Source organism: Macaca thibetana, chromosome X (assembly GCF_024542745.1).
Source record: "Macaca thibetana thibetana isolate TM-01 chromosome X, ASM2454274v1, whole genome shotgun sequence".
In the NCBI taxonomy this organism is placed as follows: domain Eukaryota; kingdom Metazoa; phylum Chordata; class Mammalia; order Primates; family Cercopithecidae; genus Macaca; species Macaca thibetana.
This window is the reverse complement of record NC_065598.1, coordinates 96,906,669-96,919,158: the sequence shown is the minus strand read 5'-3', so window position 1 is coordinate 96,919,158 and position 12,490 is coordinate 96,906,669. Positions and strand designations below refer to the sequence as shown.

The following is a 12,490-nucleotide window of genomic DNA, read 5'->3' as shown; positions in this document are numbered from 1 at the left end:
AAGCCCAGGTCCAAGAAAATCCTATTATAAAACCATTGCTGTAATGTCAGTTTGGAATTGTGTACCACTAGCAATAGAATAATACATCCTATTGAATCTAAGCAAGGCAAGTTTTTGTTACCTTGAAATAAATGGTTGATGTAAAGAGCTGTGCTAGATGGTCAAAAAGAAGTGGTTTCACCTCTAGGAATAAAAAAAAAAGATTATTCAAAATCCTTTCAATCTTAGTACATTGAATTAAATGACTCCAAATTTTCATAATACATACCAGAGAAGCTACTAAAAGGAATCCAGCTCACAAGCTGAAGGAACTGTGACCGACAACAAAGGCCATCCCAGAGAGGAAGGCTCTTATACAGGAATGCTTCACAGGAATAAAACCCCTCCTGTAACACAAGTGAATAGTAAATCCTTATATGGAACTCTTCAGTCATAAAATTACGCTCTAAACAACCAGTTTATTTTGTGCTATAGTTGCTTCACTCTTAGACTAATTTTTTTGTCATGAATATAATAAAAGCCTTAGGTTAGGTGCCAGACTTCCTCAGAAAAAGGATGAGATGATTAGTATTTGCATACATTACCATCTTTATCAATATAGTTATCAAATACCATAAAAGTTCATCAATTGGAAAGAAGGTTAAAAGTTATAGAATTTTTTTAAAAAAATAAAATGTACTATCTTGGGATACATGCAGTAATTTGAACAGTCAATAAAATGTATACAATATTATGTAATAGGGCTAGAATTTCATTAGAGGCCATAGACCAAATCCTAACTCTGGGCAGCTCCATCTTTAGAGGCTCAAATGTCTAGGTTGCTTATATTTCCACCAGAGTGAGGATCTGGGACTTCCCTTTTTCCCTTTGTCACCTAAGCTTTTCACAGTGACATGCACCAGGACTCTATCCTCAGACCTTCTTTTCATGACATGAATTCTCTGTACAATCTCATCCATATCATAGCTAAAGCCACTTTTAACATGAGGGTTCCTAAATCTGTATCTCTAGCCCAAATCTCATTCCTGAGCTTTAGACTCATCATTTTACTGCGTACTGGATATGACTGCTTTGATGTCCCATTAGGACTCTCTTAAGTGAAACATCTTTCCTTCCAAGCCTGCTCCTCCTATATTCCTTTTCTCAGTGAATGCCATCCATCTTCCCAAGTAGGAAACGTAAACATCAACCTAAATTGCTATCCTCACTACCATCATCTGCACCCAGCTTCCAATTAAATGGTTTCACACCAAATCCCTAAAAGTTGGGTTGGGTGTGATGGCTCACACCTGTAATCTCAGCACTTTGGGACGCCAAGGCAGAAGAAACGCTTAAGCCCAGGAGTTTGAGACCAGCCTGGGCAACGTGGTAAATCCCCGTTTTTATTAAAAAAAAAAAAAAAAAAAATACAACAAACAAACAAAATATAGCCAGGAGTGGTGGTGCACACCTGTAGTCCTAACTACTAGACTGAGGGGGGAGGATCAATTGAGCCCAGGAGGTCAAGGCTGCAGTAAGCCATGATTGTGCCAGTACACTCCAGCCTGGGCAACAGAACAAGACCCTGTCTCAAAAAAAAAACAAAAAAACAAAAAAACAAAGAATTATTCCACAAACATTTATCAATCAAGCTGAACATCTATACATGAAGAAGAGTTAGACATGGTTTCTGCCTGCTGGGAGCTCATAATGAGTGGAAAAATGGATGCTAAAAGTGTCACGATAGAGGTAAGCACAGGGAGCCATGGGAGCACATAGAACAAGGAGCTAACCCACACTGGGCAATAACTGAAGGCTTCTTGATGGTGCTGATACCTAAGCTGCAGCTTAAAATACAACTCAGGGTTACCCAGACCAAATAGTCCATTGGCTGGAACATATTTGGTGCTCAAAAAATGTTTGTTGATTATAAGGATATAAGTAGTGACCCTATGAAATTTACATTACTGGCTAATTCAATTAACTGAATACATTTAATTACATCTTCAGTTTGTTCTCTTAAATTACAGGCTTTTCCCTTTTATTTGCATAATACAACATATTCTTTCTTTAAATCTAACAGTGCAAAGATAAAAGTCCAACTCAGCTTTATCTATAATGAGCTTCAAACTGAACAAATATTATTTACAAAAGATGTCAGATACTAAAAAAAAAGGTTTTTTGTTGTTGTTTTTGAGACAGGATCTCACTCTGTGATCCAGGCTGCAGTGCAGTGGCACAATTATGGCTCACTGCAGCCTTGACCTCCTGAGCTCAAGTGATCCTCCTACCTAATCCTCCTGAGTAGCTGGGACTACAGGTGCATGCCACCATGTCTGGCTAATTTTTGTATTCTTTGTAGAGATGGGGTTTTGCTATGTTGCCCATGCTAGCCTTGAACTCCTGGGCTCAAGGGATCCACCTGCCTTGGCCTCCAAAGTGCTGAGATTACAGGTGTGAGCCACTGCAGCCAGGCAAGAAAAAGTTTTCAATGGATATCTAAATAAATTTTAGTAAAGAGTGGTGGAGAGTGGAAGAAGCAAGTGAAATCTTACTTGTAAGAAGCACTCTGCCCTGATGATAGTATCCAGGAAGTTGGTAAATTCTTTTCCATGTTCATAATTATTCACCTTATACCAAATACATTCTAGAGCAGAAACAGTAAATATAAGCATCTAGTTGTACCACAATAAAAAAGTGCACAAAACATAATTATCACTAAAGTGACAAGTGACAAAGTAAAAAAGCCATAAGTCTCATACATCCTAGCTAACTCATGATGCAGACTGGAACAGATACATGGAGATGATAGTGAGATATTCCTCAACAACTTAGTAATATAGGGAAAAGTTTATAGTGTAAATATAGGGAAAAGGTTATAGAAATGGAGAGAATTCACATATAATGAATATGATAAGCTTTATATCACATAGCAATCAATCGAAGAAAGTATAAACATCTGAATTAAAAGTTTTAGAATACCCTAAACTTCAATTAGAGTAGGCTGGGTATAATGTAAGAGTGACAGAAATTTAGTAGGTGGAAATCTAATAACCTATATCATATTCTTCAGAGCAGAAGAAGGAGAATTGGACTGGAACCAACTAAAAGCAACTTTAACCACCAGAAGAATCAGGAGTTGCTTATCCAGTATCCAGTAAAGAAACACTCAAATTTGGTCAAAAGAAATACTATCTCTAGAGAAATATACCTGCCCCTCCCCACCGCCCCCCACCATTGGAGGAATGAAATGCTCAGGCTTTACTATGGCCTGGATGAAAGACTTCTCACTGCCCTTTCCTTTAATTCTATAATTAAGAAATCTTCTAATGACAAATTTGACTCCCATATATGCTGACAGCAGAGAGGGGATATTCTGGTTGGCAGATATGAGCATTTTGTTTACCAGAAATAATTAATTTTATAATAAGCTGACATTCTGGCTTATACATTTGTCTCTTTTGAGTTTCGTTACCATTAACGGGATGACTCTGGGGCCCTAACAGCAAGTTTCTGAATATACAAAAATGAAGAATCCTTGGATTGTGATAGTCATCAAAGTGGAGCCACCCAGTGAGTTTTGGTGGCCATCCAGCAGTGTTTCCTTAACAAAATCCCTCCACCTTCTTACTGCCTTAAAATTACAACAACAGAAACATTCATGCTCTAAATATAAGATTACCACAGACATAATTACAGCATATGAAGACTCCTGTTGTCTAGAATTTGGCACCCTTATAAAAGAAACCCATTTGTTAACTGTCTTGGTCCATCCTCACTCAATTCTTACCTTCTTGTAATGTTTGACTCAACCAGTAATAAAATCTCAGCAAGACTGGCTCATCTCTGACACAGTTAATATAGTGAAGCAGCAGAGAGTTGTTTAGCACTGAGCCCATCTGAGAAGGCAGCTGCAATGACAGAACAACCAATCAACAGTTAAGTATCTGAAAAGTGGGTAAGGGAATCGTCATATAGAAAATATATAACAAAAATAGGCTGGGCATGGTGGCTTATGTCTATAATCCCAAAATTTTGGGAGGCTGAGGCAGGAGGGTCACTTGGGCCCAGGAGTTTGAGGTCAGATTGAGCAACATATTTTTTAAATAATTTTTTTGTTTGTTTGTTCTGAGATGGAGTCTCACTCTGTCACCCAGGCTGGAGAGCAGTTGCGCCATCTCCGCTCACTGCAACCTCTGCCTCCCAGGTTCAAGCGATTCTCGTGCCTCAGCCTCCTGAGTAGCTGGAACCACAGGCATGCACCACCAAGCCAGGCTAATTTTTTTTTTTTTTTTTTTTGAGATGGACTTTCGCTCTTGTTGCCCAGGCTGGAGTGTAATGGCGTGATCTCGGCTCACTGCAACCTCCGCCTCCCGGGTTCAAGTGATTCTCCTGCTCAGCCTCCGAAATGGCTGGGATTACAGGCATGCGCCACCACGCCCAGCTAAATTTGTATTTTTAGTACAGGTGGGGTTTCTCCAGGTTGGTCAGACTGGTCTCGAACTCCTGACCTCAGGTGATCTGCCTGCCTCAGTCTCCCAAAGTGCTGGGATTACAGGTATGAGCCACCGCACCCAGCCCAATTTTTGTATTTTTAATAGAGATGGGGTTTCACCATTTTGGCCAGGCTAGTCTCGAACTCCTGACCTCAAGTGATCTGCCCACCTCGGCCTCCCAAAGTGCTAGGATTACTGGCGTGAGCCACCATGCCCAGCCTGATATAAATTGTTTTAAAAATTAGCCAGGCATGGTGATGCACATCTATAGTCCTAGCTACTTGGAAGGTTGAGGTGGGAGGATCACATAAGCCCAGGAGTTCAAGGTAACAGTGAGCCAAGATCACGCCACTGCCTGGGTGACAGAGTAAGACCCTATCTCAAAAAAAAAAAAAAAAAAGGCTATGAAATTCAAATAGAAAATGCAAAGAAGCACATGGTCCAGTCACATACCTCTAAGCAATGGATATTCTGTAAAAGTTGGGGGAAGCTTTTAAGTTGTTCTAGTGGAAATGATCCACTTCTATTCAGACAATCAGAAAGACTCATCTCTTTTTTTCCACATTCTTTAGTGTAGCTACTGGAATTGAGCACTGGTATAATTGAGAGAGAATTCCACTTCTGAAGAAAGATAATAAAACAATCTATCAATGGACTAAACAGACTACAAACCATAAATATAAAAGCAGTTGTTAAGGTGTTTCAATTAAAGGAATCTGAATATGGCTTACACAGAATCCTGGGTAACTGACATGTACTTAAATATCTATAATCTCCTCTTAGATCTGAATGGTTATTACTTGGATTTAATAAAAGAAAGTAATGCAAGTTGTTTCAGCTTTAGATACTTACTCTTTTTAGAGGACGAACATTAGCTGGACCCAACATCAACTTCAGAGGTTCTGGAGAAGGTCCCTGGTTTCTTTGCTTCACGGCAAGCAGAGCCATCTTCCACAGATTCTCTGAATTCTTAAAATATATCTATAAATTTGGATATAAAGTACAAGAGAGTAGGTACCCATAAATTGGAGCAACATAAAGTCTAAAACTCCTCATTATTGAAAACATATTATGAAATCCTTTACACTCATACAAATGCACTTATTTTTTTTTTCTGATTAGTAATCTATTAAATACACCAAATGGGATCAACACGAAGTGCCAATCCCTAAAAAAAACTTTCCCCAAACAGTATTTTAGTTGAAATCGGTAAGTTAACTTTACCAAAAATAACATATTTCAATCTCAATATGATTTCTCTCTCCTTAATCCCTTACCTTCTTCCTTACAGGCAAAGATACAGAAATCAGAGCAGGAGCAAAGAACTTATACAGCGACAACAAAGCCTGGAGATGAGGCTGCATTCCCTGAAATAAAATAAGTTTTCCATTTTCAATTCTGTGACTATTAAGAAACTGAGGAAACAAATGCCAATAAGAAGGAAAAAAGTATATTCAGACCATAATTTCACTATGAGATATAGCTATAGGAAGATGCTATCAAAAATCAAGGAATGAGTAACCAGACATTTAAGTCAACCACCATAAAACAACTCTCTCCAAACTGTGATCTTCTCTCTTACGACCTTTTCCAACTTTACTTCTTCCTTGTATTTTCTCTCTTCTCTTCCTATACCTTAGGCTGACCAGTCATGCTTACTAGCATAGCATAGCTTATTCTCACTGGTAGCATACTCAGGACTCAAAGTTTACTCATCTTTGATTTAGACCTCAAGGAGATAGGACCAAAAGATAAGCTAATACCTGATTATTATAATTATTGGAAAATTATCTAGGAAACTACAATTGGTATGCCATAATCAAGCAGCTTTGATATAACTGAAACAAGTTTTAACAAAAGCACTAATTTCACAATGAAAGAAGTGATTACTGCTAGATACCTGTTTTATACATCTAGCTATCCAGAGAAAGCATACCACTAAAATGAATTCTAAGGAAGTAACCAAATTGTTTTATTATGCTAAAATGTTATTGAATCGAGTACTGTACAAAGTAAGGCAGCAAACGAGGCTTAGAAATACAATATTTCCATTTTATAACAGCTTCTTGAAATTAAATGTATTAAAAAACCAAAATGACCCAGTTTATCTATGTTGAAAATATCTCCTAACCTCTGTACACCCATTAGTAATGAGTATCAGAGTGTTTGTTTTGAGCTAGAATGCTTTTTAGAGAATACTTAGTTGTGCTGAGGCCTTTAGAACTTATAGTCTAGTTAATTAAAACTATCTTTTTTGTTAAAAAGTTAATACTAAAAGAGGGAAGGGGGAGATTTCCAGTTAAAAACGGCATATTGAACATATGATTAACTCTGGGCTCTCCCAAAGCCCCATTTAAAAGACAGTGAAAGAATGAAAAAGGTGGCTGGGCGCAGTAGCTCATGCCTGTAATCCCAGCACTTTGGAAGGCCGAAGTGGGTGTATCACTTAAGGTCAGAAGTTTGAGACCAGTCTGGCCAACATGGTGAAACCCCATCTCTACTAAAAATACAAAAATTAGGCCGGGTGTGATGGTGCACACCTGTAGTCCTAGCTAGTCGGGAAGCTAAGGCAGGAGAATGGCTTGAACCTGGGAGGCAGAGGTAGCAGGGAGCTGAGATCGCGTCACTGCACTCCAGCCTAGTGACGGAGTGAGACTCCATCTCCAAAAAAATAAATAAATAAATAAAATAAGAATGAAAAAGGATAAAGCAAACTACAAGTTCAAAGAGAACAAGAGAGGAGACAACAGCATATAAGAAATCTAAATAAGATTTTGGAATCTAGAATGAAGATGGCCAAATAGAAACCAAGTTAGCAGAATAGATAAAATGAAATCTAAGGTGTAAACAGAAAAAGCCTCAAAAAAATCAGATTCTTGCTTGACAACTCCCAGAAAGGATCATGAGTTGAGGGACCAGATATCTCTAAAAAGTGGGGATGCAAGAGGGTCAGAAAACAGGAGTATTGCATGAAAGGCTATATAAGAAGCAGTTAGAATCCCAAATTCCTTCACTATACTGGCAAAACATTAGGGCTTTACTCTCTGAAAATGAAGCTGGACTTGGATACCAGGCACAGCCAAGGGAGGATACCAAGACCATTTCTCACTGCTTTCTAGTGCTCAGGTCTCAGAGTACCAGTAGCCAGGTTTATACCCTGTGATGATGTATTACCCCATTCTAACACTGCTATAAAGAACTGCCCGAGACTGGGTCATTTATAAAGGAAAGAGATTTAACTGACTCACAGTTCCGCATGGCTTGGGTGGCCTCAGGAAACTTACAATCATGGCGGAAGGAGAAGCAAACACATCCTTCTTCACATGATGGCAGGAAGGAAAAGAATTAGAGCTGGGCAAAGGGGGAAGCCCCTCATAAAACCATCAGATCTTGTGAGAACTCACTATCACAAGAATAGCATGGGGGAACCGCCCTCATGATTCAATTACCTCCCATCGGGTCTCTCCCATGACATGTGGGGACTATGGGAATTATAATTCAAGATGAGATTTGGGTGGAGACACAGCCAAACCATATCAGATGGTTAATTTTAAGTTTTGATTTGGCTGGTCCACAGGCTGCCTAGATATTTGGAGAAGCATTATTTTGGGTGTTTCCGTGAGGGTTTTTTGGATATGATTAACATTTAAATCAGTAGACTTTGAGTAAAGCAAATTGACTGCCCTCTGCAATGTGGATAGGTGTCATCCAATCAGTTGATGGCCTGAATAGAAGAGGTCCTAAAAGAAGAAGAAAATGTTCAACAGACTGCCTTCAGACTTTATCTGCAACAGCAGTTCTTCCTGGTTCTATAGTAGACTGCCACTTAACTCAAACTGGAACATCAGCTCTCCTAGGTCTCCAGCCTGCTGGCCCATCCTGTAGATTTTGGACTTACCAGCCACCATAATCAAATGAGCCAATTCCCTATAATATTATAAATACACACACACACACACACACACACATATACACTTGATTTTCTACGTACAACTATGCAACCCCATAAGACAGGAAACAGGAGAATTCTGCTTTGAGAATATTAACATAGTCATCTGGGAGGATCCTCAACAAAACATCAAGATCCTACAATGAACAAGTCCTGCTCATACACACAAGTTTCCAATCATCATGTTACTGTTTTACTTTTAAATATGAACAATTAAGCTTTACCAAGCATTGGTGAGCAGTGGTTCACACCTTGTAACCCCAGCACTTTGGGAGGCCAAGGCGGGAGAATTGCTTGAGCCCAAGAGTTTGAGACCAGCATGGGTGACACAGAAAGACCCTGTCTCTACAAAAAATTTAAAAATCAGTCAGGTCTGGTGGTGCATGCCTGTAGTCCCAGGTACTCTAGAGGCTGAGGAGGGAGGATCACTTGAGCCCAGGAATTCGCGGTGTCAGTGAGCCATGATCATGCCACTGCACTTCAGCCTGGGTGCAAAGTGAGACCCCCGTCTCTAAAAAAAAAATTAAAATAAAATTTAAATGTAAAAAGTACCATGAAAGACCAAACAATCTAAAAACAGAAACTATGAGGAAACAGAGACAAAGCTTGAAACAGAAAAAAATCACAGCCCAAAGTGTATACACACAGGCTCATGCCTGGTAGAGGGAGAACCAACCCTTAGGATGAGACCTAATTCCCCCTTCTTGTTCTAAAGATTGCTCTGGACAGGGCCTAGTGTATATAGGAAAATGCCCCACTTCCTACCATTCATGCCTGCCACCAGAAAGACAACTTTTGTGGTTTTGTTTCCTTCATAGATGGGAGTTATGGAGCATGGATGGGGATAGACGTTATGGAGCATGGATGGGGATAGCATAGGATGGGGATATGCCTTGGCAGGTATCAGAAATTCACACATCCGATGTATTTCCTCACATATGTTGACTATGCCTGTTACTATCATGCATGTTAGGTTACATATGAACATGGTTATGCCTTCTTGGTTTGATATTGTTGGACTTACCCAAATTCATCAAAATTCAGCTAACCAAAACAATGTTATGTATGCATCTTTATAAATGGGTACTTATTGATAATGGAATAACTTAGTGATGTACTGTATAGAGTGGTAGTAATGAAACCACACATTTAGTGTCTCCGTTATAAATTTTTAGACAATCATCTCATAAATCATTTTTTAACTTGAACATACACTGTGTTTCAGCTCATACAAATCAGCAAGATCTTTTTTTTTGGAGATAGAGTCTCGCCCCGTTGCCCAGGCTGGCATGATCTCAGCTCACTGCAACCTCCACCTCCCGGGTTCAAACAATTCTCCTGCCTCAGCCTCCCAAGTAGCTGGGATTACAGGTGCCCACCATCACGCCCAGCTATTTTTTGTATTTTTAGTGGAGACGGGGTTTCACCATGTTGGCCAAGATGATCTCGAACTCTTGACCTTGTGATCTGCCCGCCTAACCTCCCAAAGTGCTGAGATTACAGGTGTGAGCCACTGCACCCGGGTACTAAGATCTTTTATTATGGTAAGAATTGTCTTATTCCATTGAAACGTTTTGCTGTAACATAGGAAAAGGTATATCTTTTTCATAATTTCTATTAATGTAAAATAAAATTCAAAATGGACAAAAATATTACCAATAATATCATCAGAGAACTGAGAAAAAATAATTGTACCCATGGAACTAAAACAGAAGGCTATAAAAAAAGAATAATCATTGAACTGCACTAAGAGGAGACCTCACATTGCAGAAGCACAAATGTGTTCTGTGTTTGTGTCTTTCATTCAATAAATGCCTATAGGTAGGCCATGAAGGCTCCAGTTAGGCATGGCCACTATTACTTCCTATTGTTTCATATCCAAAGCTTCACAGACTTCTGTGACCTGGCAGGTAAAGTGGAAATAACAATGCAAGAGAGCTGTAAGGACCAGAGATAACAGTCAGAGAATATACTGAAGTTTAAGCTTCCAGAAGATAATGTCTTAAAATGCTTTCCTAGGCCAGACTCAGCAGCTCACACCTGTAATCCCAGCACTTTGGGAGGCCAAGGCAGATGGATAACCTGAGATCAGGAGTTTGAGACCAGCCTGGCCAACATGATGAGACCACCGTCTCTACTAAAAATACACAGATTAGCCTGGCATGGTGGTGTGCACCTGTAGTCCCAGCTACTCAGGAGGCTGAGGCAGGAGAACTGCTTGAACCCAGGAGGCAGAGGTTGCAGTGAGCTGAGATCGCACCACTGCACTCCAGCCTGGGCAACAGAGCAAGACTCCATCTCAAAAAAAAAAAAAAAAAAAAAAAAAGCTTTCCTAGATCACATCCATACAAAATATAAATTCATTTATGACCACTCCCTAACACTTACTGTTACAGCCATACCAACCCAGCTCCCTAAACAATGTTTGCTGTTTGACATCTCCATGTCTTTGCTCATGCTGTTCCCTCTGGGAGGAATGCCCTTCTCTCCCTTCTTTGCCTACTTAAATCCTATTCATCCCTTAAAAATTATCTCAAGCAGGGCGGGTGCAGTGGTTCATGCCTGTAATCCCTGCACTTTGGGAGGCTGAGACAGGTGGGTCACCTGAGGTCAAGAGTTCGAGACCAGCCTGGCCAACATGATGAAACCCTGTCTCTACTAAAAATACAAAAAATTAGCTGGGCATGGTGGCGGGCACCTGTAATCCCAGCTACTCAGGAGGCTTAGGCAGGAGAATTGCTTGAACCCAGGAGGTGGAGGTTGTAGTGAGCTTACGCCCAACTGCAGTCCAGCCTGGGCAACAAGAGTGAAACTCCATCTATAAAATAAAAATAAAATAAAATAATTCTCTCAAGCATCACCACTCCTCCTTGACCCCAAGTCTGATTCCGATTTTTCATTTTGTTGACTGAGCTCCCCAGAAAATAAGTTCCTTAAAGATACTGAGTTATAGGCCAGGTGCGGTGGCTTACGCCTGTAATCCCAGCACCTTGGGAGGCTGAGGCGGATGGATCACCGAGGCCAGGAGTTCCAGACCAGCCTGGCCAACATGCGGAAACCCTGTCTCTACCAAAAAATACAAAAGTTAGCCGGGTGTGGTGACGCGTGCCTATAATCCCAGCTACTCGGGAGGGTGAGGCAGGAGAATCGCTTGAACCTGGGAGGCGGAGGTTGCAATGAGCCGAGATCGTGCCACTGCACTCTAGTCTGGGCAACAGAGTGAGACCCTGTCTTAAAAAAAAAAAAAAAAAAAAGATCCCATTATTTGATTTTGTATTCCCAATGCCTGGCTCAGTACCTGGTACATAGTACATTGGCAGGTCTTAGGTCTTTTCAGTACTCACCATTTTGGCCTGAAGATCAAGCAGTTTTCTCACACGAAATGGTTTGACTAGAAAACATAAAGGAAAGAGGTACCATGCATTTGGATTCAGAATAAAAAGAAATCGGTTATATTTAACCACCATGCAGTTCATACAGTTTCTTCTTATAACATATCAAGAAAATAAATACCCTGTTCAGTTACGCCATTGAGCAGATGCTCTTAAAGTACTAAAAAGCAATTTCCACAAAATGACTTCTGTCATATAACTAATGCTAATAGTTATTTTAACTTTATAAAGGCCAATACAAATGCTAATTCCACAATGTGCAATACAACTGTAATGAAAATACTCACCATTCTCTTTTTTGGTAAGTAAATATAACAAATGGCAAACATAAGGGCACTGTTAAAACATAAAAAAAAAAATTAAGAGAAATGATAATATGTCTTGAACAGAGGGGCAACACATTTTCCTCAAATGTCAATCTTACACTGATTAAGTAAAAAACCTTCAGGACTTCACTGAACAATTGTTTTACAGAGTCTCTTTTTCCTACTATATAGTGATAAAAAAACAATAGTTTTAATCAGCATCTCATTAGGTCATTTTTTAGGTATTTTTGGAATGTAAAGATATTGCAGACAATTTGAAAAACAGAATTACCTATCATCCTTCTACCATCTATCCTATCCATCTATTTGTATAAATTCATACAAATATTGAAAGGAATGCATGAATTT

At 39.6% G+C, this 12,490-nt stretch overlaps 1 protein-coding gene across 3 annotated transcripts in view; it reads right to left on the bottom strand.

Moving 5' to 3' along the window:
• Positions 1-12,490, bottom strand: part of CENPI (centromere protein I) — a 63,913-nt gene that overhangs the window by 28,573 nt on the left and 22,850 nt on the right. For all 3 annotated transcript variants that reach the window (XM_050775920.1, XM_050775921.1, XM_050775922.1), the window contains 9 exons: positions 12,104-12,152; positions 11,769-11,815; positions 5,753-5,842; positions 5,328-5,456; positions 4,929-5,096; positions 3,770-3,890; positions 2,535-2,626; positions 269-386; positions 122-183 (listed from right to left, as the gene is read on the bottom strand). In XM_050775920.1, coding sequence (XP_050631877.1) covers positions 122-183; positions 269-386; positions 2,535-2,626; positions 3,770-3,890; positions 4,929-5,096; positions 5,328-5,456; positions 5,753-5,842; positions 11,769-11,815; positions 12,104-12,152 — 876 coding nt within the window. The remainder of the gene's footprint in view (positions 1-121; positions 184-268; positions 387-2,534; positions 2,627-3,769; positions 3,891-4,928; positions 5,097-5,327; positions 5,457-5,752; positions 5,843-11,768; positions 11,816-12,103; positions 12,153-12,490) is intronic.